General features: G+C 29.4%; 2 protein-coding genes across 2 annotated transcripts; one reads left to right on the top strand and one right to left on the bottom strand.

The window, feature by feature from the left end:
* Nucleotides 1-1,934: 1,934 nt before the first annotated feature.
* LOC107417245 (mannose-6-phosphate isomerase 1) lies at nucleotides 1,935-6,572 on the top strand. The gene is made up of 5 exons (XM_016025848.4): nucleotides 1,935-2,647; nucleotides 2,796-2,963; nucleotides 4,742-4,954; nucleotides 5,561-5,827; nucleotides 6,048-6,572. Exons 1-5 carry the CDS (start codon nucleotides 2,276-2,278, stop codon nucleotides 6,381-6,383), a joined length of 1,356 nt encoding a protein of 451 aa, XP_015881334.3. The 5' UTR covers nucleotides 1,935-2,275; the 3' UTR covers nucleotides 6,384-6,572.
* A 2,464-nt stretch (nucleotides 6,573-9,036) lies between these two features.
* LOC107417247 (small ribosomal subunit protein eS7) lies at nucleotides 9,037-11,524 on the bottom strand. Its single transcript, XM_016025852.4, has 6 exons — nucleotides 11,390-11,524; nucleotides 10,672-10,756; nucleotides 10,520-10,593; nucleotides 10,305-10,428; nucleotides 9,505-9,687; nucleotides 9,037-9,407 (listed from the first exon to the last, which is right to left on the bottom strand). The coding sequence occupies exons 2-6, from the start codon at nucleotides 10,744-10,746 to the stop codon at nucleotides 9,288-9,290; spliced, it is 576 nt and encodes a 191-aa protein (XP_015881338.1). The 5' UTR covers nucleotides 10,747-10,756; nucleotides 11,390-11,524; the 3' UTR covers nucleotides 9,037-9,287.
* Nucleotides 11,525-13,689: the final 2,165 nt, after the last annotated feature.

Raw genomic sequence — 13,689 nt, 5'->3', positions numbered from 1 at the left:
GTTTTATTGATTAATAATATGACGGCTTCATTTTTGTCTCGTTTCGTCTTACGATAAAATCCAAGCACCTCTGTTTTTTATTTATTTATACGTAATACTTCTCGAAAAGCTAAAAACTTGTCGCGATAATTTCGATTTGTTTTTTTTCTCTTCACGTCACTGTCCGACGTGGCTTTCTGTGTACCCCCCAATTTTCTCTTTTTAACCCTCCAACCCACGTGTACGCTATGGGTTTCACTTCCATTTATCCTTTTTTTTTTTTTTTTTGGTTGTTGTTGTTGTTTTTAACCCATTTATCCATTTTGCTCGGTATGCAAATAAAAAATATTTCCCAAAAACTAATCGATTTTTTTATTAGCATATATAGTAAATAATACAATGTTGTAGACGAATTTTATTGTCATATTAATTAGTAAATAAATTGGTTAAGAAAAAATTTGGTATGTACCTACATATCTAGGCAACTTTAGATTAAAAATAATTATCTCTTCAATTTGCATGAAGCATGTTGTCAAATTTTTATATGTTTTCATCCTTTGCATGAAACATGTTGTCAAAAAGCGACTCAACCCAAATGTTTAATTTTAACCTAATTATCTCTTCATTTTTTTTTTGGTGATAAATAATTATCTCTTCAATTTGCATGAAGCTTGTTGTCAAATTCTTATCTTTTTCTCCTTTGCGTGAAGCATGTTGTCTAAAAACTTAAACTCAAACCAAATGCTTAACTTTAGTTTTTATAGCTACTCATAGATTTCATCTAATTGTTATACCATTAGAATATATTTTAAAGTTTAATGTTTAATAATCTACATAAAATAATTTTAACCTTACGTTGAAAAAAAAAAAAAAAACTTAGTCCATACAGTCTATTTATGATATTATATTTTGTATTTCTTATGCTATAGGGACTAATAAAATTAGTAGATAATTTTTCATTTTTTTTAATTAAAGGTTTTTTATTTTTTATTTTGTGTGTAGAATCTCATATAAGGTTATGATGTCAAATTTTCCACTCTTAATTAAAAAAAAAAAAAAAGGACGAAACAGATAGCTTCAGTAGTAGAGAATTTCTATTTATGCCTATTAGAGTAAGTTCCTGTAATGGGAATAGAAAATTTTGGATAGTTTATAAATTAGATGGATTATTAAAAAAAAAAATCTTTAAAAAAAATAATGTTAGATTTATGAAACTTGTATGGTTAAGGTTTTTTTCATTCGTTAATTCAATACATATATAATATGACTTGAAAAATAGGGACATTTTCCACGAACTTGTAAAAGTGCACTAATCAAATTGCATTTCAAACCCATTGATTTTATGTGTAGGAGGTTTTAGACTTGTTATTAACAATTATATGCTGGTTTTTAAAGATTATTAATCCTCTAAGTCAAAAAAGTTTAACAATTACAATTATATAATTTCTTCTTCTTGTTTTTTTGAAATAAGAAATTCATTATTCTTTTTAAACCCAACCCCCCCCCCCCCCCCCCACAACTCTTTTTTTTTTTTTTTTAAATAAAATTTCTCTTCGTTTTGGTTAAGTTTTATTTATATTTTTGGTGCGGTAAATGTTACACTTTTAAGATATACTATCTATTTTCCACAAAATATTTGAAAAAAAAAAAGTTATTCCATCAATTCTCTTTTTTTTTTTTTTTTTAAAGAAAAATTATCTACAAAGTTTTCATAGAAATAGAGACACATACAAACATTTTGACTGGACCAACAAACAAATCTTTCTAGATAGATAACGACATCAAAATTAAATTAAAAAAATAACGGAGAAAAAAGTAAAAAATAAAAATAAATATCGTGATCAAACATGGAAAAAAAAAAAAAAAAAAGAGTCATGAAGCAAAACGGAAATTTCCTAATCTCTTTCTCTGCAAAGAAGAAGAAGAAGAAAAAGAAGAAGAAAAAAAGACCCCGTACAGAGACCCCACTTCAGAAATTTCCCTCTCCGTAAATTCTCTCTCTCTCTCTCTCTCTCTCTCTCTCTCTTTCTCTTTCTCTCTCTAATTTATTTCCCTCTCTCGTGGTACCTTTTCAAACGCTTCAAAAAGCAGCAAAACACAAAGACCCTTCTGTCTCTCTCTCTCTCTCTTTCACGTTCTTACTACTTTCTCTTTCCTACGCTTATGGCTCATTAGCATATATGATATATATACCCTCTCACAATTTGCTTCTCTTCGTTCAATTCTCAAAAACCCACTATAAAAGTTTTTATTCCCGCTTCTTGATTTTCCTTCATTGCTTTTCCTTTTTAATTTCATGGAGGTCGTAAACACTGATTCTCTTTCTCCAATGAAGCACCATCAGACTAATACGGTTCAGAGGCTTCGTTGTTCAGTACAGAACTATGATTGGGGTCGAAAAGGTTGTGAGTCTCAGGTTGCGAAGCTGTTTGCTCTGAATTCTGACTCGGTGGAAATCGACCCGGATAAGCCTTACGCTGAGTTCTGGATGGGTACCCATGAGTCGGGACCGTCTTTTTTGGTTCAGAAATGGGAGGAGAGTAATGGGATTTTGCCGGATGACTCGGAGGCTACTGTTAGCCTCAAGTCCTGGGTTTTGAACAACCCTAATGTGCTTGGAGAGAAAGTGGTTCAGAGATGGGGTCATGACCTTCCTTATTTGTTTAAGGTTCTGTTTTCTAACCTCTTCGAATTTCACGGGATATTATTTATTTATTATTATTTTTTTTGGGTTTTTTAAATCTGGGTTCATTGAGATTTTTGTTGGGTTTTGATTATTTTATTTTTGTTGTTGTATTTTTGTGTTTCTGTTTCAGGTGCTTTCAGTGGCTAAGGCATTATCAATACAGGCTCACCCCGATAAGGAATTAGCTAAGGCTCTGCATAAATTGCATCCAAATCTTTATAAGGATGATAATCACAAACCTGAGATGGCTCTGGCTATAACTCACTTTGAGGCTCTTTGTGGGTTTATCAGTCTCGAGGTAATACTAATCCTCGTTTTTGACATTGCTTCAACTTTTATATTCTCTGTTTTTGAGGGAAAATAAATAAATAAAAAAAGAAAAAAAAAAAAATATATATATATATATATTTTTAATATTTATAATGATTTTAATAAATGGGTTTCCTCTGTTTCCTCCATTATTATTATTTTTTTTATTGTGTTGATAAAGCATGTTGTTAGAGGATTAATTATTAATGTATGCAGAAAGGACGAATTCCTTTTGGTACTGTTGTCATATTGCTCTATAGGTGACTGTTTTGGTACATTAACTTTATGGGTTAAATCAGAACGAATTTACAAAATTTTGTGTCTTTGTAAACATGAATTTTGATTGCCATCCTTGATTATCTTTGTCAATTTTAGCTTATTTTTTGTTCAGATGTCTAGCATTTTTGAGTTTGTTCTGCTATTTTTGATTTGGTATGTTGTGATGACGTTATTGGTCTTTGTCAATTTGCTTTTTCTGAAATTCTTATAGTACTATTTGAGTTTTTAGTTCCTAAATTAATACTGTGCTGCTCGTTGTTTTCCCTGGATGGTTTTCTGGCAGGGAAAATGAAAGTAAGAGGAACAGGGAGATAATAGAGACATGTACCCTGTATCTCTAAATTCTCGTAACTACTGTAGCTATTTCTGTGAAAATTTTAGTAAAAACAGCTTGGAATCAAGTATTCACTTTGTTGGATTCCATATGAATGAGTAACGGTTTATGTGGGTTTTCTTATTACTAATAATATTTACATTCAGATAATCTCAATTTTTCGCTTACTTTGTGTCCGGCGATCTGGGATTTTTATATCCAATGTTGTGGGACCAGGGAAAAGTAAGTCCTAATGATGTTGTTGTTGGCTGAGTTAACTATTTGTTCTTTACTTTAATATCTTAATGTTTAATGTTTAGTCTATAGATCTTGAGCATTTAACAATAATTTCTTCACTTTTAACCTCATGATAAACTAGATGATCTTTCCAAAACAAAATCAGTAACCAAAAGTCTTTAAAAAATATATATTTAATTTCAAGAAACGTCAGTTTAATAAAATAATCTTTCTTCCGTAATCCAAGATCTGTTTGTTTTCTATGATATGCATATCAGTGCTCTGTGTGGAAAGAGTGAACCTAATTCTGCTGCTCCAGATAGATGAAGCTGCATCTGTTTCTCAATTATTCTCCTGAGAATTTAAGCTGAAGTTTCTTGTGTATTATTAGCAACTAGCATGCATCATAAGGGCTTTATCTAGTCGTTGCTTTGTCTATTCTTCGCTTTGAACATTTAGACCGATGTTAAAAGGAGATGTAGTACCTGTTTCTGTCATCCAGTATATTTAAACTAGGATACTTATGTCTTTTTCTTTATTTCTTTCCTGTTTTCTGCCCCAGGATTGTGTTATATTTTTATCACTTTTCTACATTTAGCTCTCGAGCTTACTTCACCTTCTCCATGACTATTGCATATTATCACGAATCCAAGGCAGAGATGCTATCTGCAAGGTTTCAACTTTGAGATTTAAAAATTCATATAATTTTTGACAACATCCCATCAATAATGTGGATAATAGAACTCTAGTACTTATCTGAGTGTGCCATTGGTAAACGGGACAAATAACAACAAACGGATTCTTAAGCTGCTTTACATCTAGATGAAATTTATAAGAATGCTTAAGTAGGAGAGAATGTATTAGGCCCTTAGCTAAACCTAACTTATCAATTTATATGGATAATAATTATGATGCTTGCTCTTTGTTTTTTTACCCAGGAACTTAAGAGTGTGCTTCATAATGTTCCCGAGATCGTAAAGCTGGTTGGCAGTGCAGATGTGAATCAAGTCTTACAAATCAGTGGTTTCGATGAGAAGGAGAACACAAAATCTGTTCTCCGTTCAGTTTTCTCTAAACTCATGTCAGCTAGCCAAGAAGAGATAATTAAAGCAACATCTGAATTAAAAATTCGTTTACACTTGGAAAGTCAGGTCTGTTGAAAATTCCTCCGTCTTTTTTTTTTTTTTTTTTTGGTTGGTTTAACTTTCAAATTAACATTGTAGGGAAATGTGAAATGCATGAATAGTCATTCACGAAGAAACTTGCTGCATATAAGTTGCTATATTATGCATTTAGAAAAACTATAAATTTTGGACAGTTTTAGCACTTTGTATTTTAATTTATAGTTTCTACTATTAAGCATATGGATAATTTTTGAAATTTGAACCAAGCTTTTAACATCCGCAATCTCGTCAGTCAGAATTTAGGGCTTTTTCTTGATGACTATTTGCAGGCTTAGCCTTTCGAACTTTATTTTTAGAGGTCTATTTGAGGTTCAAATTTCTATATACACTGAAGGTACCAAATTTAAGGTTATGTTAGTTTCTTTTAGTTGTAGTATGGTTGAATAATTGTGGTTCTTTCCCTTCTCCTGCAATTACCTCTAGAGAGACTGAAATAAAAACAGAGGTCTTTCTTTTATGTAAGCATTTGGTGTATATTAAGCTCTTTTTTCTTTTCTTTTTTTCTTTCTTTCTTTTCTTTTTGCCACCATGTTCTTCCATTCTTTGATCATAACTTTTTACCCTTTTCATCAGGTGAGACAGTTGTCAGATAAGGAAATGTTGGTGTTGCGGTTGGAAAAGCAATATCCAGCCGATATTGGTGTAATTTCAGCTTTCTTTCTTAATTATGTGAAGCTTAATCCTGGAGAAGCATTGTATCTCGGCGCGAATGAGCCTCATGCATACATCTTTGGTGACTGCATTGAGTGCATGGCTACTTCAGACAATGTTGTAAGGGCTGGCCTTACCCCAAAGCATCGGGATGTTAAAACTCTTTGTTCCATGCTCACATATAAGCAGGTGAAGTATTTGTTAATTTTGATAGAATGTTCTACCTGTTTAGTAGGAAATGTTTATTTATTCTTAGCTAAAATTATATTACATTTCTGCACTAAGTTCTTAAACCATCTATGTGCATTCTTAGAACTAGTTTCCAAAAGCCTGACAAGTTTTGCTTTGATTGATGCTCCTTCATAATTTGCTTGAACATTCCTATCTGATATATAAATTTCTACTGTAGGGATATCCTGAAATTCTACAAGGAGTTCCATTGAGTCCATATGTAATGAGGTACCTCCCTCCTTTCGATGAATTTGAGGTTGATCGCTGTAATCTTCCACAAGGGGAATCAGCGGCATTTCCTGCAGTTCCAGGTCCGTCCATTTTCTTAGTCATGCAGGGCGAGGGAACCATACGAACAAATTCGGTTAAAGGAGGCTTAATTAGTGAAGGAAATATAATTGCTGAAGGAGATGTTCTTTTTGCTCCTGCCAACACTGAGATTAGCATAACAAGTGCATCTGAACTGCAGCTGTATAGAGCTGGTGTAAACAGCAGGTTCTTCCAAGCCACCTGAACTGCGATGTAGCAGGCACATTTTAGCTTTTAGGCAATTAAATTAATAAATAATTTATTTTTGGCATGTTTTATTTTGATTTTTTCCTTCTTTAGAAATGTGTAATTATATAATTTATATGTAATATAAGAACTTTTCTTTTGTAAATGCATGAGCAATGAGAATATATAGTAAACGATTATACATGTATATATATATATATATATATATCTGTTTTGAGTGTAGAACTTGCATTTTTTGTTTTAACAAAAGGAGAAAAGATTTTAATGAACTCTCTTATAATGAGCTTTCATATGATCTTTAAACAAGAAACACCAATTTGGGTTTCGATCAGAATTCTTGCATTTTATTATTTTATTATTTTTTCATTTTAAGGCAGGAGGGTTATTCAAGTCGTTCCAAAGAAAAAAAAAAAATTATAGCCCTGTTCTATTGTTTGGAATGAGGATTTGTAAACCCAATACATGCTTAATCATGATTACATATTTAATCATCAAATCAAGACACTGGAATTTTTCCTCCATCAGAAACTTGAAAACTCCTCACTAGCTGTCTAGCCTCGCACACGAATATACATGCATGCTTATATGTATATAAATACATATATTAGAATAGCAATACTCCCATCAAAACATTCTGATGGAGTTAATATACGGACCCAAATGTATTATTTTGAAGATAAATATGTATTTTGAATATGTATTTTGAAATATCAGCGTGCACTTAAAAGGATACATTCGAATTCATACTTTAAGTACATCAAGACGTCCTAATCAAAGCCAAACGATATATAAAAATGCTATGGTGAGGGCAGGTGCTTATCACTTGTTAAGCGATTAACACATATCAATACATAGATAAATATGCATTAGATACTCACTAAATGATGAGCATCTTCATCCACAAATAAAAAGGGTGTCTATATATATATATATATAACATCTTTATCTTTTATCGATTTTTAGTTATCAATATCATTATAATGATTTACAAATTAGATAATTCTAGTGGGTAAACATACTTACCTATACGCATTACATATGAATTCGAGTCATATGAGGGTAAGGATTTGGATAGATTGTATATAGGAACTTTAACAATATATATATATATATATAGGAAAATTCTATGGTACGGACCATATAAAAACCAATATTTTTTTTAAAAAAAAGCATCGGACACATACACACCAAAGTATGCCTTTTTTCAAAAAAATACCAAAAAACATCGATTTCAATATGATTACCATAAAACTACTATATATATATATATATATATATGTATATTGATACATATCTCTCTGCCACAGCTGGCTGCGACAGCCGCTATACCATCATACATGACATCGACACTTCAACTAGTTAATGTTGTTTGTCGTCATGGTACCATCGTTGTTTATCATCTTTTTTTGTGTCAGTCTCACCATACAAAAATACTACCTATCACAAGTGAAAAATCACGAGCAAGCGATGTGGCAACTCATCGGGCAATACTCAAAATTATAATGATGGCTCACCTTCGATTACCTTCGATTAGTGTATGCGTTCAAGACATTAATAGTGTTCGTCAATGTCACTTTGATATTATTCTTTGAAAAACTCAAAGGACAAATGACCAATTTTATGTTTTCTGGAGAAATTATTATGGTCAACTACTTTTGATTGATCGCCTCTTTCATTCATAGCTATAGATGCATTTTCGGATCAGAATCCTAAGGTAAGACTTGAGTCATATTTGTGGTTGGTCCAGGTACCATACGTTCGTTGATATGAGAATTATTATTGTTATTATTATTATTATTGTTGTTTTGATTATGAGCGTGGAAGAAGCACACTCAAGCTTTCTGAATGAGAAATAATGGACTATATCAGTGGATTATCTCCGAAGGAACTTTCAATTAGCAACTAATTAGGATGTCATTCATTTGATTTTTTTCATCTCCGTCTCCCAAATCTTAGTTTAAATTCATCCCCTATACTATCTCCTCATGCTTTTAGAGTTCAAGTTTTGTGTGTGTGTGTGTCTGTGTCTGAATGAAAGCGATTCTTTATAGTTAACTGGATATGGTGTTGTCTCTTTTCCACGTTTGACAAAAAAGACTTGGTTTTCAGCCACGGTTATGTTTGAGGGTTTTCACTATAGTTCGAAAGAATATTACATTGTTCATTTTCTATTGTTCTTTCCTTTCCATAGTGGAATCCAAAACACAAATATTCAAAGCGAAACTAATTAAGCCCTCCTACTTGCATAAAATGTACAACTAATTAGGTTACCCCTATAAATCTCTTGAATTAAACCTTCAATTTCAGCGTTCAACCTAAAACTAAGAGCCAACCCTACAAGACTCTGGTTTTTCTAATAACATTTCGATTATAAACAACTTTAGGCTCTGAGTGACCCAATTTGAATACTACAATCAATTAGGTTGCACAGAAAAAAAGCCTTTAGGTAAATGGACTTCTAACAAATACAAATATACGAAATCAGAATTCCAAAATTTAAATATACAAAGGTTGCTACAAGGCTCATTTCATTAATTGCCTTGCACGATGAGCTTTGCTTGCAGTTGAGTTTGTTAACACTGCACATGGTATAAGCATAACGCTGATAAATCTATTACCAAAGAAATAAAAATAATGCTGATATCCAACCATACTCTGAAAGTGAAAGATAAATTAAAATATCATAACCATTTTGACATCGGCCAAATGAAAACAAATCTTTAAACTAATACAATGAACAACTCACCAGCAGCACATTAAATAAGGGAAAGAAACAATAATTCCTTTGAGCACAAAAATCAAATTCCCAAGTCAAAATTTTCAAGATAAGATGACCTATTTAAAGCATTGTAAAACTCAAATGAAACAACAGCACCAAAACACATCATCAATGGCAGGTACTTCAAGGCTCTGTGATTGGATACTCAAACACAACATCTTTCCCAGTAAGCTTCCTATAAACTCCAGCTAATGACTCCAATTTGTACTCAGTGTTGATCCTTTCTTTCGGGTCCAAGAAAATCTACCACATAAGGATGACACATCTTTAATTACAACACATCTTTAATTGCGAGTATCATTTCCATAATGTAAATTAAAAAACAGAGAGACACTCTTACCTTAATTATCTTGGATCCATCAATTCGGTATCTGATGCGCTTTCCAACAATCTCAGCAGGATGAACAATATCTTCTAGAATGGCATCGTGGACAGCAGTTAGTGTACGGGTGCGAGGTCGCTGAACAGCAGAGCCTTTCTTAGGTGGCCTCAAAATCCTTCGGGTAGCAACAAAGACTACATCCTGCCATTTTTTTTTTTTTTTAGTGATTATCACTCAGAAACCAAATTTGTCCCAAAAAATTAGATTTAACTGAATTCAGGACGGTCTTCTAGCAACTTAGATACTAATCATGTTACAGAAATGCATGCCACAGATTCTAATATTCCAAAAGGTTACAGCAAAATCAACAAGTCATAACCTTTTATCTATCATATCCTTGAATTTTCATAAGAAAAGTAGTGTAGTAATTGATGCAGCAAGATAAAAAAAAGATCAAACTAGAAATTATTTTCTAATTTTTTTTTTTTCCCCATAGTCATTCAAAAAAAGTTTTGTTTTTTTTTAATGAAGTTCTAAAACAAAGTTCATTACTTTAATATTAACAAGATTAAATTGCAACCAAAGAGAAATAGAATAAGAATAGAGAAACAGGATAAAGATTCTAAAACATCCAAAAAAATGAACATAACAACCCCATAAGCCTCCAAAATAATTGTGTATCATCGAACATTACCATCTCACCAAAACATGTATTGGTAATCATATTAACCCTCCTGATAATATAGCATAACCTTCCCACTAAATTTCTAAGTCATGTATATAATTGATATACCATACGCTGCTTATAATAACATTACCTTTCCACTGAATTTCTTCTCCAACTCTCTAACAAGCCGCAGATGAATCTTGCGAAAAGCCTTCCTCAATCTATAGGGGACATAGATTACAACTGCCTTGCGATTTCCAGAAACATCCATTTGACTGAAGAATATAGGTTGTCCCTAATTAGTAAAACCCACCAATAATAAAAAAGACGAATACTATAAAACCAAGCAGACTGAACATCACATACACTGCAGAATTTATGTAGAGATCCTTCAGATCACTTTTCAGTTCCTGGTTGGTATTCTCCAAATCAAAGAGGTACTGCAAGACATCCATAATGGGATATCAACACCATTAAAAAGACCAGAATTTAACTGAAAATCCGGGCATGAAAGTAACCTGTGCAACTGTCTCCTCAAATTCAGTTGGTTCGACATCCTTGTCTTTGTGAATCTTCTTCTTGGAAGTGTACATCTTCAAAGATCTGCTCAGTGAGTGTTTTGTCAATATCCAACCAATAGAAATGTGTTTTTTTTTAATCAAGTTATTCGAGGACCCAATATCCCACTAGAATGAAAAATTCTCATATACATCATCTTCACGTTATATATTCAAGAGTCTCTGCATTCTTTCTAGAGGTAACCAATTTTTCATGTGGAAAATAAGTTTTCACAAATCCATTAAAACTTCAAATCCATAAAACATAAACTCAACCCAACTCATAAACCATATGAATAAAACTGAAAACTAAAATTTTGTGACAAGATGATAAGCCAATTACTAAGCTCAGAATACATATTACCACCTAGTAAGATAGTGAATATAAAAAACGGGTCCAGAAAACGCATTTCGTTGACTAGTAAACTACATTTAAACGCGCAAACTACTATATGACGAAGATTGCAGCCTGGTGAACATAAAGGCACTAAATTTATACTAATAAGGTTAATGAGAATCTTTAGTGTATCTAATCAATCTCTCTAGCGTAGACAGAATGATTGAAGAACAAGAAAAAGTACTAGAATCTTAGATTCACGAGCTAAAAACGAGAAGACGAGGGAAACCCAGTTGTAGAGTTCGAAAAATGAAGCGACCCATTAGAATATAGGAGCATTACCGTACAAATGAAGCCGAAGCTTGTTGAGGTCGTACAATGCAGAGAAAAACCCTAGCTTCAGCTTGAGAGAGAGAGAGAAGAGTGACAGAGAGGAAAATAAAGGTTTTATAGTTGGGGGTTAAATATGGTGGCCAAAGTTGCCCTAGTTTTGGACGGCTGAGATTCAACTATATTTCCTTTAAAAATATGACGTGGACCTTTAGATGCACAGGAATATCTTACGGTAAGAAAAAAAAAATGTATTAATTTTTTTTATTGAAGTTAATAAACAATAAAATTTCAATATTACCTTTACGTTTTAGTAAAATTTTCAATATTATATATTTCTTAAAATTGAAAATTAAGTATTAAATACATTATTAAGTATTTATTTGAGAAATTGCAAAATAAATAAATTATTAGCTTCTAGAACATATATATAAATATATATATATATATATATATATATATATATATATATATATATCTATATAAAAAGGGAATTTGGACCAAGATTTTAAATATCTAAAATTTTAAAGTTTTAAATATCCAAAAAAAATTTCAAATTTATTCAAAATTTTTATTTTTTTAAAAGATCGAAATAAAATTTAGATTTTAAATAAAAATAGATAGAATTTTCATAATATTCATTGAAATATTCAAAATTTTTATAAAAATTTCTGTCAAAATATTTACATCAAATCTTTAACAATTTAATTAAAAAATTCATATTATTCATAAAAATTTTGAAAATATCTATTAAATTTTTTATAAAAAATTCAAAAATATTATTAATGTTTAATAAATTATTTTTAATGATAATTTTTTTAACATTTTAATTATTTTTTAAATATCTAATGATATAAATAAAATGAAATTAATTGAATTCAATAATCTTAATAAGTTTTATTTATTGATAAAATATATATATATATATATATACTTGCTATATATTTTGTATAAGTTGAATTCATTAGAATCCTATAATTACAAATTAATAATTAATTATATAAAAATAAAAAATAATATCATAAAATAATAATATGAAAATACAATATTATGTAAAATTAATAATAATAGCATTTAAATTAGTAGCATTAAGTAAATAAAAATAAAAAGATGATATAATATATTATACTAAACATAAGAAACAACTATATTTAATATAAGTTTTTTATGATTGACATATTAATAATTACATAAAAAATTATTAAGGAGATACATCTTTTAATAATTATTTTTTTATATTTTATATCTCAAAATGAGAACGAGAAAAATATTAATAATTTTCAATTATCTAAGAGTTCTATGAGTATTGAGATAATAATTATAAAATATAATGTAATTGTAATGATTGTTTTATCTTAATTAATAAATAATTTTATCAAATATATATATATATATTGTATATTTTTGTCAATAATATTTTATTTATGAACATTAATGCTTATTATAAATTAAATTGATTAACAAAAGTATAATATTGATTAAATCTTTATACAATTTTTGTAATTAATTTGATAGCTGATTGTTTAAATAAGCTAATGTTAAAATTTCAATAATTTTTTTAAAAATAATTTTTCATCATTTTTTTATGAATTTTTATTGACATCCGATGTTTTCCAATATATTTATAGAAATTTTCATATTTTTAGTTATCGATATTCGATGCTTTCCGATATTTCTATAGAAATTTTCATATTTTTAGCTTTCAATATTTACACCAATACCAAAATTTTGAATCTTAATTTGACCAAAGTTCAATCGATGAAAATATCGAAGATTCAAAATATAGAAATTTTCATAGAAATATCGGACAATATCAAATATCGATAAGAACTCAAAAAAATGATGAAAATTTATTTTAAAAATTATCAAATTGATTATAAAAATTGTAAAATTGAATAGATATTATATTTTTCTTAATCAGTTTAATTTATAGTAAGCATTAATAATTATAAATAAATTATTATTTATTAAAATATTAAAAAAAAGTATATATAAATGATAAAAATTGTTTATTAATTAAGATAAAATAATTATTATAATTATATTATATTTTATAAATATCATCTTAATATTTATAGAATTCTTAATTGGTTGGAAATTATTAGTCTATTCCTTATTTTTATTTTAAAATGTGAAATATAAAAAATAATTATTAAAGGATATATTTCTTTGATATTTTTTATATAATTATTAATATATCAACTATAAAGATTTTGTATTAAATGTTGTTGTCCTTAATGTTTTGTATAATATATTATATCATTTATTTTTATTTTTATTTATTTAATACTATTGTTTTAAATACTATTAAT

Source organism: Ziziphus jujuba, chromosome 4, assembly GCF_031755915.1.
Source record: "Ziziphus jujuba cultivar Dongzao chromosome 4, ASM3175591v1".
In the NCBI taxonomy this organism is placed as follows: domain Eukaryota; kingdom Viridiplantae; phylum Streptophyta; class Magnoliopsida; order Rosales; family Rhamnaceae; genus Ziziphus; species Ziziphus jujuba.
Note: the sequence above shows the minus strand (reverse complement) of the source record. Positions and strands in the feature narration are given on the sequence as shown.

What these genes read in the sequence shown, in the direction of transcription:
- LOC107417245 (XM_016025848.4), top strand. Translation starts at nt 2,276, where the DNA reads ATGGAGGTCGTAAACACTGATTCTCTTTCTCCAATGAAGCACCATCAG. An exon ending in GTTTACACTTGGAAAGTCAG is followed by an intron (nt 4,955 to 5,560) that starts GTCTGTTGAAAA and finishes CCTTTTCATCAG; the next exon opens with GTGAGACAGTTGTCAGATAA. An exon ending in CCATGCTCACATATAAGCAG is followed by an intron (nt 5,828 to 6,047) that starts GTGAAGTATTTG and finishes TTTCTACTGTAG; the next exon opens with GGATATCCTGAAATTCTACA.
- LOC107417247 (XM_016025852.4), bottom strand. Translation starts at nt 10,746, where the DNA reads ATGTACACTTCCAAGAAGAAGATTCACAAAGACAAGGATGTCGAACCA. An exon ending in AGAAGAAATTCAGTGGAAAG is followed by an intron (nt 9,688 to 10,304) that starts GTAATGTTATTA and finishes AAAAAATGGCAG; the next exon opens with GATGTAGTCTTTGTTGCTAC. An exon ending in ATGGATCCAAGATAATTAAG is followed by an intron (nt 9,408 to 9,504) that starts GTAAGAGTGTCT and finishes CTTATGTGGTAG; the next exon opens with ATTTTCTTGGACCCGAAAGA.